The 15611-nt window shown below is 43.1% G+C and overlaps 1 protein-coding gene across 1 annotated transcript in view; it reads left to right on the top strand.

Moving 5' to 3' along the window:
* The window catches only part of LOC112230885 (microtubule-associated protein 1B), a 58924-nt gene extending 49779 nt beyond the window's left edge, over window positions 1-9145 (top strand). The window contains exons 5-7 of the mRNA XM_024397231.2: window positions 248-5204; window positions 5383-5621; window positions 5834-9145. Coding sequence (XP_024252999.1) covers window positions 248-5204; window positions 5383-5621; window positions 5834-5989 — 5352 coding nt within the window. The 3' untranslated portion in view covers window positions 5990-9145. The remainder of the gene's footprint in view (window positions 1-247; window positions 5205-5382; window positions 5622-5833) is intronic.
* Window positions 9146-15611: the final 6466 nt, after the last annotated feature.

The following is a 15611-nucleotide window of genomic DNA, read 5'->3' on the forward strand; positions in this document are numbered from 1 at the left end:
TGAGTCAAATTGAGCAAATTGTTTGCTAAACAATTACTATACAATTATAATTGTATAGTTTGTAACACAATTCTTAATCTGCTGAAGTTTACTGACCTATCAATGAGCAACCCTCATCAATACATCAGATACAATACAATACATTTGTCATCTGTTATCTGTCATAATTGTGTTAATAAATATATTCTGTTTGATCAAACAGTCATGATTTTTATCTCAAGTCTGAAAATATCTCTCTCTTCCCCAGATTGGTGAATTGCTCATCACTATTCACCCAGCAAACAAAGCAAGCCTAGCCCTCTACTGCCCTGAGCAAGGCGACTGGAAAAATTCTAACCTGGACAAACACAACCTACAAGATTTCATCAACATGAAGCTCAACTCACCCTTGATACTCCCAGAGATGGAAGGTCTCTCAGAGTTCACAGAATACCTGTCGGAGTCAGTAGAAATCCCATCGCCATTTGACATGTTGGAGCCACCAACCTCTGGTGGTTTCCTGAAGCTCTCAAAACCATGCTGCTACATCTTCCCCGGCGGCCGCGGCGACTCAGCCCTCTTTGCGGTGAACGGGTTCAACATGCTTATCAACGGGGGCTCCGACCGTAAGTCCTGCTTCTGGAAGCTGGTGAGACACCTAGACCGGGTAGACTCCATCCTCCTGACCCACATCGGGGATGACAACCTGCCTGGCATCAACAGCATGCTCCAGAGGAAGATGGCTGAGCTGGAGGAAGAGCTGTCCCATGGATCCCAAGCTACCGGCGACTGGGTGAAGAACCTCATATCCCCAGACATTGGAGTTGTGTTCTTGAACATTCCTGAGAATATAGGGAAGCCTGCTGAACCCAACTTCAGGGTGAGGAGAAACATTGAAGAGGTGGCACAAACTCTCCATTACCTGAGCAAGCTGAATCTGAGGCCCGAGCCTCTGCAGAGGCCGGTCGGGAACACAATCGACCCCATCATTCTGTTTCAGAAGATGGGTGTGGGGAAGCTTGAGATGTATGTGCTTAGCCCATCAAAGACCAGCAAGGACCTGCAGCACTTTATGAAGCAGTGGACAGGTAGTGAGAACGACAAAGCCTCTGTTCTTCTGCCCAATGGAAAAGAATCAGAGCTCCCAATCTCTTACATGACCTCAATATCTTCATTGATCGTGTGGCACCCATCAAACCCTTCAGAGAAGATAGTGCGAGTTCTTTTCCCTGGAAATGCCACTCAGTATCACATTCTTGAAGGTTTGGAAAAACTAAAACACTTGGACTTTTTGAAGCAACCAGTTGTCACTCAGAAAGAGCTATCTTCTAACTTGGCTCCAGCCTTGAAGCAGGCAAAGTTGAAACATAAAACTGACAGCAAGGAGAGTCTGAAGTCAGTCTCAAGGCCATCACCAAGCAAAAGTTTCAAGAAAGAGTCAAAAGAGGAAGCTCCAGAGAAGGCAAAGACAGATGCAGAATCATCTCGAGAAAAGATCCAAAAATTTGAGAAAAAAGAGAAACCTTTGGTGAAAAAGGAGAAAGCGAAGGCACCGGAAAAAGAAGTGAAGGCTAAAGCAGAGCCGACACATGAAACTCCAGAAAAGAAGAAGCCTGAAATTAAACCAAAAGCTCTTAAGGAGAAGATTATCAAGAAAGAACCCAGGAAGTCTGTAGAAAAGAAAAATGATGAAAAGGAGGTAAAGAAAGAAGTAGTGAAGGAAGATGAGAAGCTAACATCTAAAAAGGAGGAAACACCCAAAAAGGAACAGAAGGTAAACAAAGAAGAGGTAAAGAAAGACATTTTAAAGAAAGACAAAGATTTCAGGAGAGATTCCCCAATGAAGGTAAGGAAGGAAGAGAAAAAGGAGCAAAAGAAAGAAGATCTAAAGAAAGACATAAAGAAGCCATCCAAGGATGTAAAAAATGCTTCATCTGCATTAGGTGAAGGGAAAAAACTTGCACCAAAACCAAAACCTCTGAAAAAAGATGACACTACAAAGAAAGACTTTGGAAGCCCTTTTAAGTCCAAGGGGAAACCAAAAGTCACCCAGAAGGACACCAAAGCCACAGATGCTAAATCTGCTGCTGCAGGAGCTGCAGCTGTCACAGCGGGAGTGGTAGCTGCCACTTGTGCTGTGGAGGTCCTTGAGACAGAAAGAGCCACGATGTCTTCTCCAGAGGACCTCACCAAGGACTTTGAGGAGCTCAAAGAAGAGGAGATCGTTCAGGAGGAAGAGCCGGTGGTGGTCCACAGAGAGGCCCTCCTGCACTCTAAGGAGTCTCCTGAAGCAGAAGAGTCTCTGGATGAGGGGATCACAACCACTGAGCATGAAGGAGAAAGCAGGGAGACCCCAGAGGAACAGGAGCATAAAGGCAAGTTGAGTGGCAGCGGCAGTGAGAAGTTTGAAGATGAGGGAACTGGGCTAGATTACGAAAAGAAGGGAGAGACAGAAGAGGTCCATGAGCCAATGAGAAGGGAAATGGACAAGCATATACATGCTGAGGATAGTGAAGACAAGGACTCTGAGGATGAGGGTGCGGATGCAGACCAATATGTAAGAGATCATAACAGAAATGAAAGAGAAGTACAGAAGCTGGGTCTGTCTGTGACACACCCTCACATAACATCTGAGCCTCTCTCTCCGGCTGCATCTATTCATGATGAGACCCTTCCAGCTGGCTCCGACGACGACGAAGTAGCCTCAGATGATGAGAACCGAGACGAGGCATACACTGCTACATCTGGCCACACCCAGTCAACTATTGAGATCTCCAGTGTGCCTACTCCAATGGATGAAATGTCCACTCCAAGGGACATTATGAGTGATGAAACCACTAACGATGAGACAGAGGATTCTCCCTCTCAGGACATGGCCAGGTTTGGAGGAACCACGTTAGGAGACTTTGAGAGGAAGAGGCTGTCTCCGCTACAGGACGGCCCTGAGTCAGACCATTCAAAGAGTAATGCCACTGAAGGCAGGGACTACCACGCTTCTGCGTCCACAATATCTCCACCATCGTCACTGGAAGAGGACAAAGAGGAAGGATTCAAGTCAGACAAATTTGGTCTTGATTCGGCAAGACTCAGCTCTGCACTCTCCACTACTTCTCCTCTCATACGCTCCCCTTCAGCTCCCAAAGGAACCTTTGACTCATACCCATCTGGATTCGCTGTACCAATTGAGCTGTGCACAACACTTTCAGGATCATCAAAGGCAGCAGCAGGGTCTTCCACCAGCCCCGATGACAAGACATTGGAAGGAACCACCTCACCTCATTCCTCTGGTCACACACCTTACTTTCAGTCTCCTGTGGATGAGAAGTATGGCTCTATACCACCTGCAAATGACCATGGCCCTGTAATCGTAGAGGTTACGGGTGACAAAGAGGATTCCATCAGGGTCAGCCCCATGGATGACCCAATTCCAGACCACACCTCACCTGTAGAGAAGGTGCTCTCCCCAATGAAGAGCCCACCACCAGTAAGAGGAAAGTTTGATTTAGATCAAATGTTAACAATACACTTGAGTCAAGATGAGAAGAAAAATGGAGCTAGAGACAGTAACTCAGTCTCATCCACAAACCCCTTCGCAGGTTTCAAAGAGGAGAGTAAAATGTCGATCTCAGAGGGAACCACTTCTGATAAATCGGGCAGCCCTGTTGATGAGGCTGTAGCAGAGGACACTTTTTCACATGTCGCCTCGGCTTCCACCACCTCACTGGCCACCAGCTCATTCCCAGAGCCTACGACAGATGACGTTTCCCCTGCTCTCCACGCTGAAGCCGGCTCCCCTCAATCAACGGAGGTGGAGGACTCCTTGTCTGTCTCTGTGGTTCAGACTCCAACCCCCTTCCAGGAGGCAGAGATCTCTCCCAAGGGGGACAGCCCCAGGCCCATGTCAATCTCTCCAGACATCTCACCAAAGACGGCCAAATCAAACACACCAGTACAGGAGCCCAAATCCCCGGAACATTCGACCATGTCATTTGGTCAGGAGTCCCCTGACCACTCATTAGCCCTGGACTTCAACAAACAGTCTCCAGAGCACACCTGTGCAGGCAGCTTGCGTGCCACGGAGAATGGACCGACAGAGGTGGACTACAGCCCGTCAGAGGACAATGATTTGAGACCCGCTGAGCAGTGCCCACCCACTATGGACAAGCCTATGCTCTTCAAAGAGAATGACTCAAGTCACGCCACCTCTGTGTCTCCTTCAGATGCATCCCAATCCACCCCCTCGACCACTACACCTTGTCAGATGAGGGAAATGTCACCTGTCTTAGCCCAGCAGATGGACAAATCCCCTGCCATCCCCTCTTCATCCTCCTATACTTGCTTCACACAGAAAACAGAGATGTCTCTGGGAGCAGAAACTAATCCCTTCAAATGTGGAGATTCCAAATCCCCTGTCAGTCCCAAGGTTCCCTCCCCATCCTACCTTCCACTCTCCTCAAACCTCTCTGACTATCAGAAGTGTGCAGGTGGCTCCAAGGATCCAGACTTCTCCAAGAAGAGCCCTTCTTCTGGTTCTAGAACAGATGTTGACCTATGCTTGGTGACTTCCTGTGAATACCGACACCCTAAGACAGAGCTGTCCCCCTCCTTCATAAACCCCAGTCCCCTGGAGTACTTCATGAATGAGGAGAACCCTCTGGAGGAAGAGAAGCCCCTGGCTAAGTCAGATGGAGGACCTCCACCCCCCAGCAGTAAACTACACGCTAAGCAATGTGAAGAGACTCCACCAACCTCCATCAGTGAATCTGCCCCGTCCCAGACAGATTCGGATGTTCCCCCTGGGACTGAGGAGTGCCCTTCAATTACCGCAGATGCAAACATAGACTCTGAGGATGATTCTGAGACACTTCCCACTGACAGAACCCTAACGTACAGACAAGCAGATCCTCCTCCCGTGGCCCCCAGGGACTCTGCTCCGTCTCCAGCCCACCCAGATGTCACCATGGTGGATCCGGAGGCCGACAAGCCACCCCCTGACGACAACAACCAGACCAAGGACAAGGACTCAAAGGCAGAGGGAGCTGAGAAAGCTAAGAAGAAGAAGCTCACCAAGACCAAGTCCTCCTCTCCGGCCAGAAAGACTGGGCTCTCAAAAGTAAAGGATTCAAAAGTAATAGCCTCTCCCAAAAAGAGTGCAGGAGAAGGGAAAGATGCCAAAAATGCCACCAATACCTCTGCGTCAAGGGGTGTGAAAAGTGCCACATCAGGTAAGACCTGGTACTCATCACTCATCTTTTCATACTTAATCATGTGTTTAGATCTTTTGCTTCTTTTTCTGATTTAAAAAAAAAAACAAGTTTAAGGTTTAAGCGCTATTTGCCTCGGTATAGTTTCACATTTCTTTCATCCATGATGTACGTTGATTTTCTAACATCTCTGTCTCAGGTTCAGGTAGTGGAAAGGCGGCAGCGGCAATGCCCGTACCCAACTGCCCTCCCACATACATGGACCTGGTTTACATCCCAAACCACTGCAGCGCCAAGAATGTGGATGCAGAGTTCTTCAAATGGGTCAGGTCCTCCTACTATGTAGTCAGTGGCAATGACCAGACGGCCCGGGAGCCCAGCAAAGCTGTCCTGGACTCACTGCTGGAGGGCAAAGCCACGTGGGGAAACAACATGCAGGTACAGGGAGACAGTCAAAATCTATCAGAATTAACTGTGTTATAATGCCATAGTATCAGAAAGATAGAGAGGATAGACAAGGCTTAAAAAGTGTACATAGAGGAAAAATAATATATACCTGTATATATTTGCCTTTTAGAGTGGAACCAAACAAAGCTCTGAGTTTTTGAAAAAATAGTATTCAAACCCTAACCTCTTTTCCCTGTTGGCAGGTGACCCTGATCCCGACCCATGACTCAGAGGTGATGAGGGAGTGGTACCAGGAGACTCACGAGAAGCAGCAGGACCTGAACATCATGGTGCTGGCCTCCAGCTCCACCGTGGTCATGCAGGATGAGTCCTTCCCCGCCTGCAAGATAGAGCTGTGAACCTGATCCCGGGCCTCGTTCCGTTCCAAATGATGTGTCTCTTCTTCCCTTCATTTCTCCCTTCACTGGAGTGTGCACTATTTAACATTCCAAGATGCACTTTCAGAGTGAGGGGACTGATGGAGGGAAGGGGTCGTAGTAATTTAGATTGGAACAACCCTCTGGACTCTCCTGATCAAAGGATCTAGTAACCGAGAGATCTAGTGATCAAGTGGATCATGTTGTTAGTGGTATCTTTGAGTTGGTGTGAGGGATGACGTAGACATAGAGTATAAACCACGTAAACATGTCATTTAAACAAAGGCTATTTGACAACATTAATGAACAATGCATAGCTTACATTACAATTATGTTTGAGTTTGAAATGACAACCGCAAATGTAATTGTCCACAATACTCAAACAAACTATCTCACACAAGTTAGCATCAGCTTTGTGGAACACTTTGAATAAGGAACGATGTTATAATAATATCCGGTATGCATGAAATATATGACCTAAACCAGTGTGGAGAACATGAAGAGAAGGTCCCATCGTATATATTGGTGCTCTTGACGTAGATTTATTTATTCAGAAAACTCTCTTTCCCAGGAGCACCAATTATATATGTATCAAGTAACATATAGATAGAAGAATCCATGAGAATACACTTGTTCATACTGGGGAAAAAATAGGTCTGACAATAATAAAAAATAGATATGATGAAATTCATTTATCCTCAAGGTTGGGACTACCAATTTAAAAGTCAAAATACTTCTGGTACATACATGCTGACAACTTAGATATTGGGTGTGATAGTTTAATAGGTCATCAAGCAGTCTCAATCCACTGATTACATCTCTGTCCATGAAAATAACTAATATATAAGATTGATTTAACCCAGCTGCGTACACCAAAGGATCAAGGAGAACTCATTTAAGTTATTGCCTTAGGAAGTGAATTGAATGTAAAAGATTGATGCACTGAGGACAAATAGAAGGCAGCATAAACCTAAAATAAAATAAAAAACGAGTTTGTCCCCAACTATCAGATATCTGTCTCTATCTGTATAGAGCTAGTTTCGTTTGAAACTGCAGTGACGGAGTATGAAGAAATACATAGAGCAAGTTCAAGTTCAACTGCACTGAGGGGCCTGTGGATCATGTTAACTGTCTTATTCCATTGCGACTATTTTGAGAACAATACAATTCTAGTAAAGATGTATCCATTCGTTGTGTATCCATTCTGTTTGCGCAAAATATTGTTGATTGTTTTGCCCATTAGTTAATAATGGGCGCCATGATTTTAAACATTTTATCTCAGTGTTTTTAAAAGTTGTTATTTATTCATTTTAAACGTATACAATTCAGTATAAAAATAATGACCTTCTTGCGGGAGAATTGTTTAATGCAAGGTCAAACGTACATTGCAAATAAGTAGAACTTGTTGGCCAAATGTCAAATATGTTTCTTGACCAATTGAATTTGAAAAACACTGTTTCAAAATGATATCTGTAACGTTCAGAAAGATTCAGAAATGGTCTGCTAACGTTTGTGTTGTACTGATTTCAATAGAACTCTATGTACTGTACTCTCCTGCTCAGTCCGTCCTGCAGCCTTTTGTGTCAACCACAAATGGAGCCCTAGCGACTGTTTGAATGTGCCACAATATGTTCCGGCTTGTGAAGCTTTCCTAAGCTTAGAATTTTTATTTTTTTTATTTTTTAACACTGTACTATAATTATATATAGCTTTGTGGCAGGGTGACTGGCCAAAAGAAATGTGGCATGAGTAATGTAAAATATACCAAGTATTTTTTGTCTTTTTATGGATGGGGAAATCTGCCCTTAACTGCCAAAAGAACAATGCAAAGGCTGTGCTAATTAATATAAGACATGGGGACAGACGTCGGTTCAACGTCTTTTGATTTACATTTGGATTAGTCTTCAAACTATTGTGAATTCAACATGAAATCAACAAAAAGTGTTGACATGATTAGATTTAGATTCAAAGTTGGGTGTAAAAAATAGTCAATTCGCTTATGTTGATTACTTTTTGCAAATCCAATCAGTTTTTCACATTGATTCAACGTCATCACATTGAATTTCATTTTTTAAATGTTGTGGAAACAATGTTGATTCAACCAGTTTTTGCCCAGTGGGAGGTACATTAATAGTTGGTTGTCTTTGGGGTGTTGCCTGCTACGCCATTATGGCATGGAGTGAAAAGTGAAACGAGCGGCCCCATCCTCTGACTATGTTGGCCGTTTTAAGGTCTTTAAATCTGCTCCATCATAGTCCATGGCCCTGTAGCTAATCAAAGAGGACGTATAGAACCTCGGCCAACCACAGGTCTGTAGAAAAATATATATGGCAGTACCTCTGCCAAAATCACTATGTGTCAGGTAAAGCGCTGTATAGATATGCCTTGAGAAGAGTAGAGCACGGGGGAGAGTGACTGTTTTGGGTGTGAGTTCCAGGTGTGAAAGACAAAAAAAACTTTAAAAGCCAGGACAAATAATAAGAAATGTAGCGCGAAGCCATGAACAGAACAATAGAAAACTCCAACCGCACACGTCAACCACAAATGACCGTGCCTATTTGGATGCCATGAACATACAACCATCCTTTACTCAGAACAAACGGTCACTGTTAGGTGAAAACTCACAACGTAGACAAATTAGTACAGTCAACCAACCAGAGGCAGGGACTTAGTTACTGTCTCCATGGCAACACAATTATCCAGTTGTCCTGTACAGCTCTGCAACAGGAACCTTTAACCATAAACATAACCATTCTGCCGTTCAACTACAAACTATGGTGACCGACCGACCACGCACACCACTCTTTCTTGACCTTTCCTCACGCTACTGCTTTATTGTATTCCTTGCTTTCTATAATCCCTGTAATCTCTCTATCTTTCTCTCTTTTGGATGATTGTTAATACTGTCTGCAGCCTTGTGATATAAAATTGTCTCGTGATCTCTGCATCCTCCCTCTCGTTTTCCAGACTCATACCTAATGTAGAGGTTAGTTTCAAGTGAAAGTATTACTTAGTGCTTTTCTGATATTTGCGTGTAGTATCTCCTCTCCCCTCCTATAGGACATTTGATGTAAAGGGCACAACTATTAAAAAGGAAACCTACAAAAAGAACCACAATAAACTCATGTTGTGGAGAATCATGAATGTGTGTCTTGGTGTCCTCCTTTCCTGAATGAATGTACAATATCAGTCAAAAGTTTGGACACACCTACTCCTTCAAGGGTTTTTCTTTCTTTTTTTACTCATTTCTACATTGTAGAATAATAGTGAGGAACAGAGAGAAGGGAGGAGAGATTGAAGGGAGGAGAGACGGAGATGAGGGAGGAGAGATTGAAGGCCCAGGAAGTCAACCTGTTTGTCACACTGGTTATAACCACTGGGATGGATAGGGGTGCTAGTCTAGTCTAGGCTGCAGCCCTTCTTGAGACACACATTGTCCCATGAGGAACATGTTGTGCAGAGTTTTAGGCAATGAGGGTGTGAGAAGCATGATAATGTAATAATTTAACTTCAGCTGAAAATGTAAACAAAACTGAAAAAGGTAAAACAAGCCATCAACAATCAATATTATTGAAACTGATGGAACAAATAATCAACTAACCGTTACGATAAACTAGACTATGGGCATTGCACTCGCAGGTGGTCTATAGAGTTTTTAAGGTGCCCTTTCCCATGGCAGCATCATTACCAGCAGCACGTTAACGTGTGTCTGTCTGTTTGGGCCACAAGAACGCATGTTCAGTTTGGAACAGGTTGGAACAGAGGCTTAATGAGCTAGTTACAGGGGAAGGTTATCACTGTAACCCCTCCAGATTGACACAACCACACACTCACGCTCACAAGAACACACATACACTTGTAACTCCTCCAGATGACATGAATTACTCATAAATGCTGATGGGGAATTCCCCTAATTAACTGTGCCCAGCCCAGTAGCCATATGGGGTCATTCTGAGTGCAAACATTGTCACTCGCTATCTATTCTGAAAAAAAAAAAAAAAACTCAACATGCAACGATTTCAAAGATTTGGCTAAGTTACAGTTCATAGAAGGAAATCAGTCCCTAATCATTGGATTTCAAATTACTGGGCAGATGGGCAGCCATGGGTGGGCCTAGGAGGGCATAGGCCCACCCCCTTGGGAGCCTGGCTCAGCCAATCATAATGAGTTTTCACCCCACAATAGGGCTTTATTACAGACAAAAATACTCCTCAGCCCCTCCCCTCACTGACGATCCTGCAGGTGAAGAAGCTGGAAGATGTGTGAAGAAGATGTGGAGGTCCTGGGCTGGAATGGTTACATGTGGTCTGCGGTTGTGAGGCCGGTTGGACGTACTGCCAAATTCTCTAAAACGACGTTGGTGGCCACTTATGGTAGAGAAATTAACTTTAAATTATCTGGCAACAGCTTTGGTGGACATTCCTACAGTCAGCATGCCAATTGCATGCTCCCTCAAAACTTGAGACATCTTTGGTATTGTGTTGTGACAAAACTGCACATTTTAGAGTGGCCTTTTATTGTCCCCGCACAAGGTGCACCTGTGTAATGATCATGCTGTTTAATCAGCTTATTGATATGCCACACCTGTCAGGTGGATTATCTTGACAAAAGATAAAATGCTCACTAACAGGGATGTAAACAGAGAGCGAGTCAGAGAGAGCGACTCGGTGGCCCATGCCAACCGTTTCAACCAGGACATTTATTTATTAATGATGATGGCACAGGCCCACCCCGGGGCACTTTCCAGCGCCCAGACGAAGAGCACACAGGGATAAATCAAAGAACAGTCCGTCGTTAGTGGAATAACTTGGCAGAGTCAGAGGAAAAAGTCTGGGTTGCAAACTAGACCCATTGTATAAGCTATGTGAATTGGTCAGCTGGTTGTGGCTGTCCACTTTAAAAGCCACTACAAACCTGCAGTATGTCTGATGTTTGCATATAAGATAATTATTATTCTCCAAAATGAAGACAGATTATTAAATGAGATCCAAGAAATCTCATTTCTCAAACCATCAGGTAGTGGCATAAGAACAGAGCTTTTTTAAGGTCTAGGAGGCCTTACAAAAAGTACATACTGTATCAGCGACTCAGGCTCCACAATGTCACAGATAATCCAGCAAGGGATGTAAACCAGCCAGGATGCGGGAGGAGAGGACTAGCAACCTAGAGGATGGGGCAGTCAGAGTGTCAGAAGAATGTGTCTAGTCAAGGACATTCACCAATTATCTGATCGTCTATTATCTGATCGTCACACTGTCTATTAATGTGTGTGGGAGAGAGAGAAGGAGAGTTCAGACAGAAACAAAGAAAGGGAGAGAGGGAGACAGAGAGCGAGAGGAAGGGAGACAGATGCAGAGAGAAAGAGGGAGAGACCGAAAGACAGATGCAGAGAGAGAGACCGACCGACCGACTGTTAACACAGTGTCCTTGACTTCTTTCTTGTCATGTCATTCTCATTGGCACCAAATGTTTTTTTTTACTATAAGGGATAGAATGCGGTCAGACGATCAGATAATTGGCATATACATTACTGTTACTGAATTTCCATGTGGGCGAGGATATAGGACATTTTTATCAAAACCTATTAACTAGGGAAGAGGAATTTATAAATGAATTTTTCATAACATAGTTACAGCAAATCTCCTTATTGTATGGGACACTTTTAATTCAATGTGCCTTTAGTGGCCATGCAATTCAATACTCATCTCTAAAACAAAATCAATTTAGGTCAAAAGAGTCCATACTAACAAGGTAGAAGGTCTAACAAAACAGATAGATAGCAATAAAACTGTACCATAGAGGCTAAGAATAAGTTACAGGAAAAACAAAAAGAAATGGAGGAACTTATTCAAAAAAGATAGTGTAATATGTTATAAAAAAAATGAAGCAAACTGAATAGAATATGGGGAAAAATGCACCAAAATATTTCTGTATCTTCATCATAGAAATGCTACCAAAAATTATTTACTGAAACTTGTTACAAATGATGGAGTCACCCACAAATCACCAAATTATATTTTGAAAGAGGAAGCAAAGTACTTTAAACCTATGGGTTTCCATGTGGCACAGTGGTCTAAGGCACTGTGTCTTAGTTTTAGAGGTGTCACTACAGACTGGTTCAATTCCAGCCTGTATCACAACTGGCTGTGATTGGGAGTCCCATAGGGCGGCGCACAAATGGCCCAGCATCGTCCTTGTTAGGGTTTGGCTGGGGTAGGCCGTCATTGTAAATAAGAATTTGTTCTTACGTGACTTGCCTAGATAAATAAATAAAATATCCTCTAACCAAAGCTAATTGTATGGATTTTCTATTAATGATGTCAAATTAACAGCCATACAGAAAGACTCATCTGAAGGAGAAATTACAGAGGAGGAAAGTCTTGATACAATTAAAGCCTTTAAGTCCGAGAAAACTCTGGGGCTGGATGGCATAACAGTTGAGGCGTACCCAACCTTTTTTGACATACACATAGGACCGTTATTAGCATGTTTTAACCACTCCTATGTAAACGGTAGATTATCAGACACTCAACAAGGAGGTCTGATTTAATTATTACTGAAACGGGATCCAAGTGGGAAATATAAAAATTGGAGGCCCCTTACATTTCAGTGTTGTGATGCAACAATTTGAGCAAAACGTATAGCACATAAAATATTTAAAGGTATTGTTGGACATTATTCATTCTAATCAGACAGTTTTTTTTACATGGACCATACACTGGAGATAATATAAGGCAAGTACTAGTAACAATAGAACACAATGAAAAATCTAGGAAACCAGGCCTGCTATTCATAGCTGACTTTGAAAAGGCTTTGATAAATTACAACTGGAGTTTATATATAAATGCCTGGCGCATTTCAATTTTGGAGAATCTCTTACAAAATGTGGTGTAAAATAGTAAATAATAGCTACTTCTCAGAAAGTTTTAAACTGTCAAGAGGAGTAAAACAAGGTTGTCCACTATCTAATTATTATGGCCATCAAAATGTTAGCTATTAAAATCAGATCCAACAATAATAGCAGGGCTCCAAAAAGAGAGACTGGGGAAAAGCAGAAGCTGAGACAAAACGCTGGTTGACTTGACAAACAAGACGAACTGGCAACAGACAAACATAGAACACAAGTACACAGGGGATAATGGAGAAGATGAGCGACACCATGATGGGGTGGAGACAAGCACAGGGACAGGTGAAACAGATCAATCTTCGTAAATTATATTAAAAATAGGACTGTTGGAGTTATGTCACACATGGATATGGACATACAGTATCTGCTCTAACCAAAATTACAACCAACTAATTGCAGCATTACCGCAAAAATGGAAGAGGAAAGTGGAAGGGGGAAAAGGTAAGGATCTTGTCTTTCGGCCCTATATTAGAGACCATAATTAGTTAAAGAAAATTGTGAAAAATCCAAAAGTATACCAGTTTCATTTAAGGACCAAATTGACAGCCATGCAATCAAGATTGCAAAATAGTTGGGATGAGATTTTTGACGTACCGATTGATATGCAAAACGAAGCCGGATTCAACACATACAACATTCCCAGCTCTGCAGATTTTGCTGCGAAGCGACAGAATCATTAGATAATTTGTTCTGGCACTGTCCATACTGTATGTAGCTTGTTTTTGGTCACAGGTCCAAGAATGGCTGAAGAACTGCAATATTTACCTGGAGCTAACCCTGCAGATAGCACTACTGGGTGATCTGAAAATGTCATTGATCAATAGTATAATAATACTTTTAGCAAAAAAGCTTCTCCTTCACCCAAATCCAGATCGCAGATGTTCTGAAAGAGCTGCAAAACCTGGATCCGTACAAATCATCTGGGCTAGACAATCTGGACCATCTCTTTCTAAAATTATCCACCGCCATTGTTGCAACCCTTATTACCAGTCTGTTCAACCTCTCTTTCATTTTGTCCGAGATCCCTGAAGATTGGAAAGCTGCTGCGGTCATCCCCCTCTTCAAAGGGGGTGACACTCTAGACCCAAACTGTTACAGACCTATATCCATCCTGCCCTGCCTTTCTAATGTCTTTGAAATCCAAGTTAATAAACAGATCACTGACCATTTCGAATCCCACCGTACCTTCTCCGCTGTACTATCCGGTTTCCGAGCTGGTCACAGGTGTACCTCAGCCATGCTCAAGGTACTAAACAATATCATAACCGCCATCGATAAAAGACAGTACTGTGCAGCCGTCTTCATCGACCTGGCCAAGGCTTTCGACTCTGTCAATCACCGTATTCTTATCGGCAGACTCAATAGCCTTGGTTTCTCAAATGACTGCCTTGCCTGGTTCACCAACTACTTCGAAGTTAGAGTTCAGTGTGCAAAATCGGAGGGCCTGTTGTCCGGACCTCTGGCAGTCTCTATGGGGGCACCACAAGGTTCAATTCTCTGGCCAACTCTTTTCTCTGTATATATCAATGATGTCGCTCTTGCTGCGGGTGATTCCCTGATCCAACTCTATGCAGACGACACCATTCTGTATACATCTGGCCCTTCTTTGGACGCTGTGTTAACTAACCTCCAAATGAGCTTCAATGGCATACAACACTCCTTCTGTGGCCTCCAACTGCTCTTAAACGCTAGCAAAACCAAATGCATGCTTTTCAACCGATCGCTGCCCACACCCGCCCCACCCATCTAGCATCACTACTCTGGACGGTTCTGAGCTAGAATACGTGGACAACTACAAATACCTATGTGTCTGGCTAGACTGTAAACTCTCCTCCAAGACTCATTTCAAACATATCCAATCCAAAATCAAATCTAGAATCGGCTTTCTATTTCGCAACAAAGCCTCCTTCACTCACGCCGCCAAACTTACCCTCGTAAAACTGATTATCCTAATGATCCTCGACTTCGGTGATGTCATCTAGAAAATAGCTTCCAATACTCTACTCAGCAAACTGGATGCAGTCTATCACAGTCCCGTACATTTTTTTACCAAAGCTCCTAATACCACCGACCACTGCGGCTTGAATGCTCTTGTCGTGTATTTGTCTATACCGGATTAAGTAATATGACATGCTATTCTATAAAAATAATTTCTCTGTAATTAATATTACCTGATTAAGCTAATCAGGTAGATAATTAACTAAAAAGTTGGGGCACCACGAAATAATGTTTATAGAGCTGTTATCTTCCGAATAAACTCTTAAAGACCTAGTAATATTTTACACCAATAACAGTCCATATTAATCGTCACCTTATTTCAGTCTCATCTGAAAGTTGTAAATTCTTGGTTATCTTCACGAACCCTGGCTAACAAGTTAAATCAGCAATACAAACTTTGGTTTAATTATTTTTTATTTACTAAATACCTAAATAATCACACAGAATTACATAAACACAGAATGGATAGTATGTCATACAGAAAACGTCCCTGGTGGACAGAGCCAACATGACGGCTGGTTACACAAAGGAAAGGGGGTTGGGTTTGAGTGAAAGAGTGGCAAGACTGAGGAACAAAGGGAGAAGCTATGCTATAATAAATACAGTGTCTTATGCATTCTAAATTACTGCCCATTTGAAAAAGGAGAATGGAATAAATATTCACTCTGAGCTGTGCTTCGGTAGGTTGGTCGTAGATGC

Source organism: Oncorhynchus tshawytscha, linkage group LG33 (genome assembly GCF_018296145.1).
Source record: "Oncorhynchus tshawytscha isolate Ot180627B linkage group LG33, Otsh_v2.0, whole genome shotgun sequence".
NCBI lineage: Eukaryota > Metazoa > Chordata > Actinopteri > Salmoniformes > Salmonidae > Oncorhynchus > Oncorhynchus tshawytscha.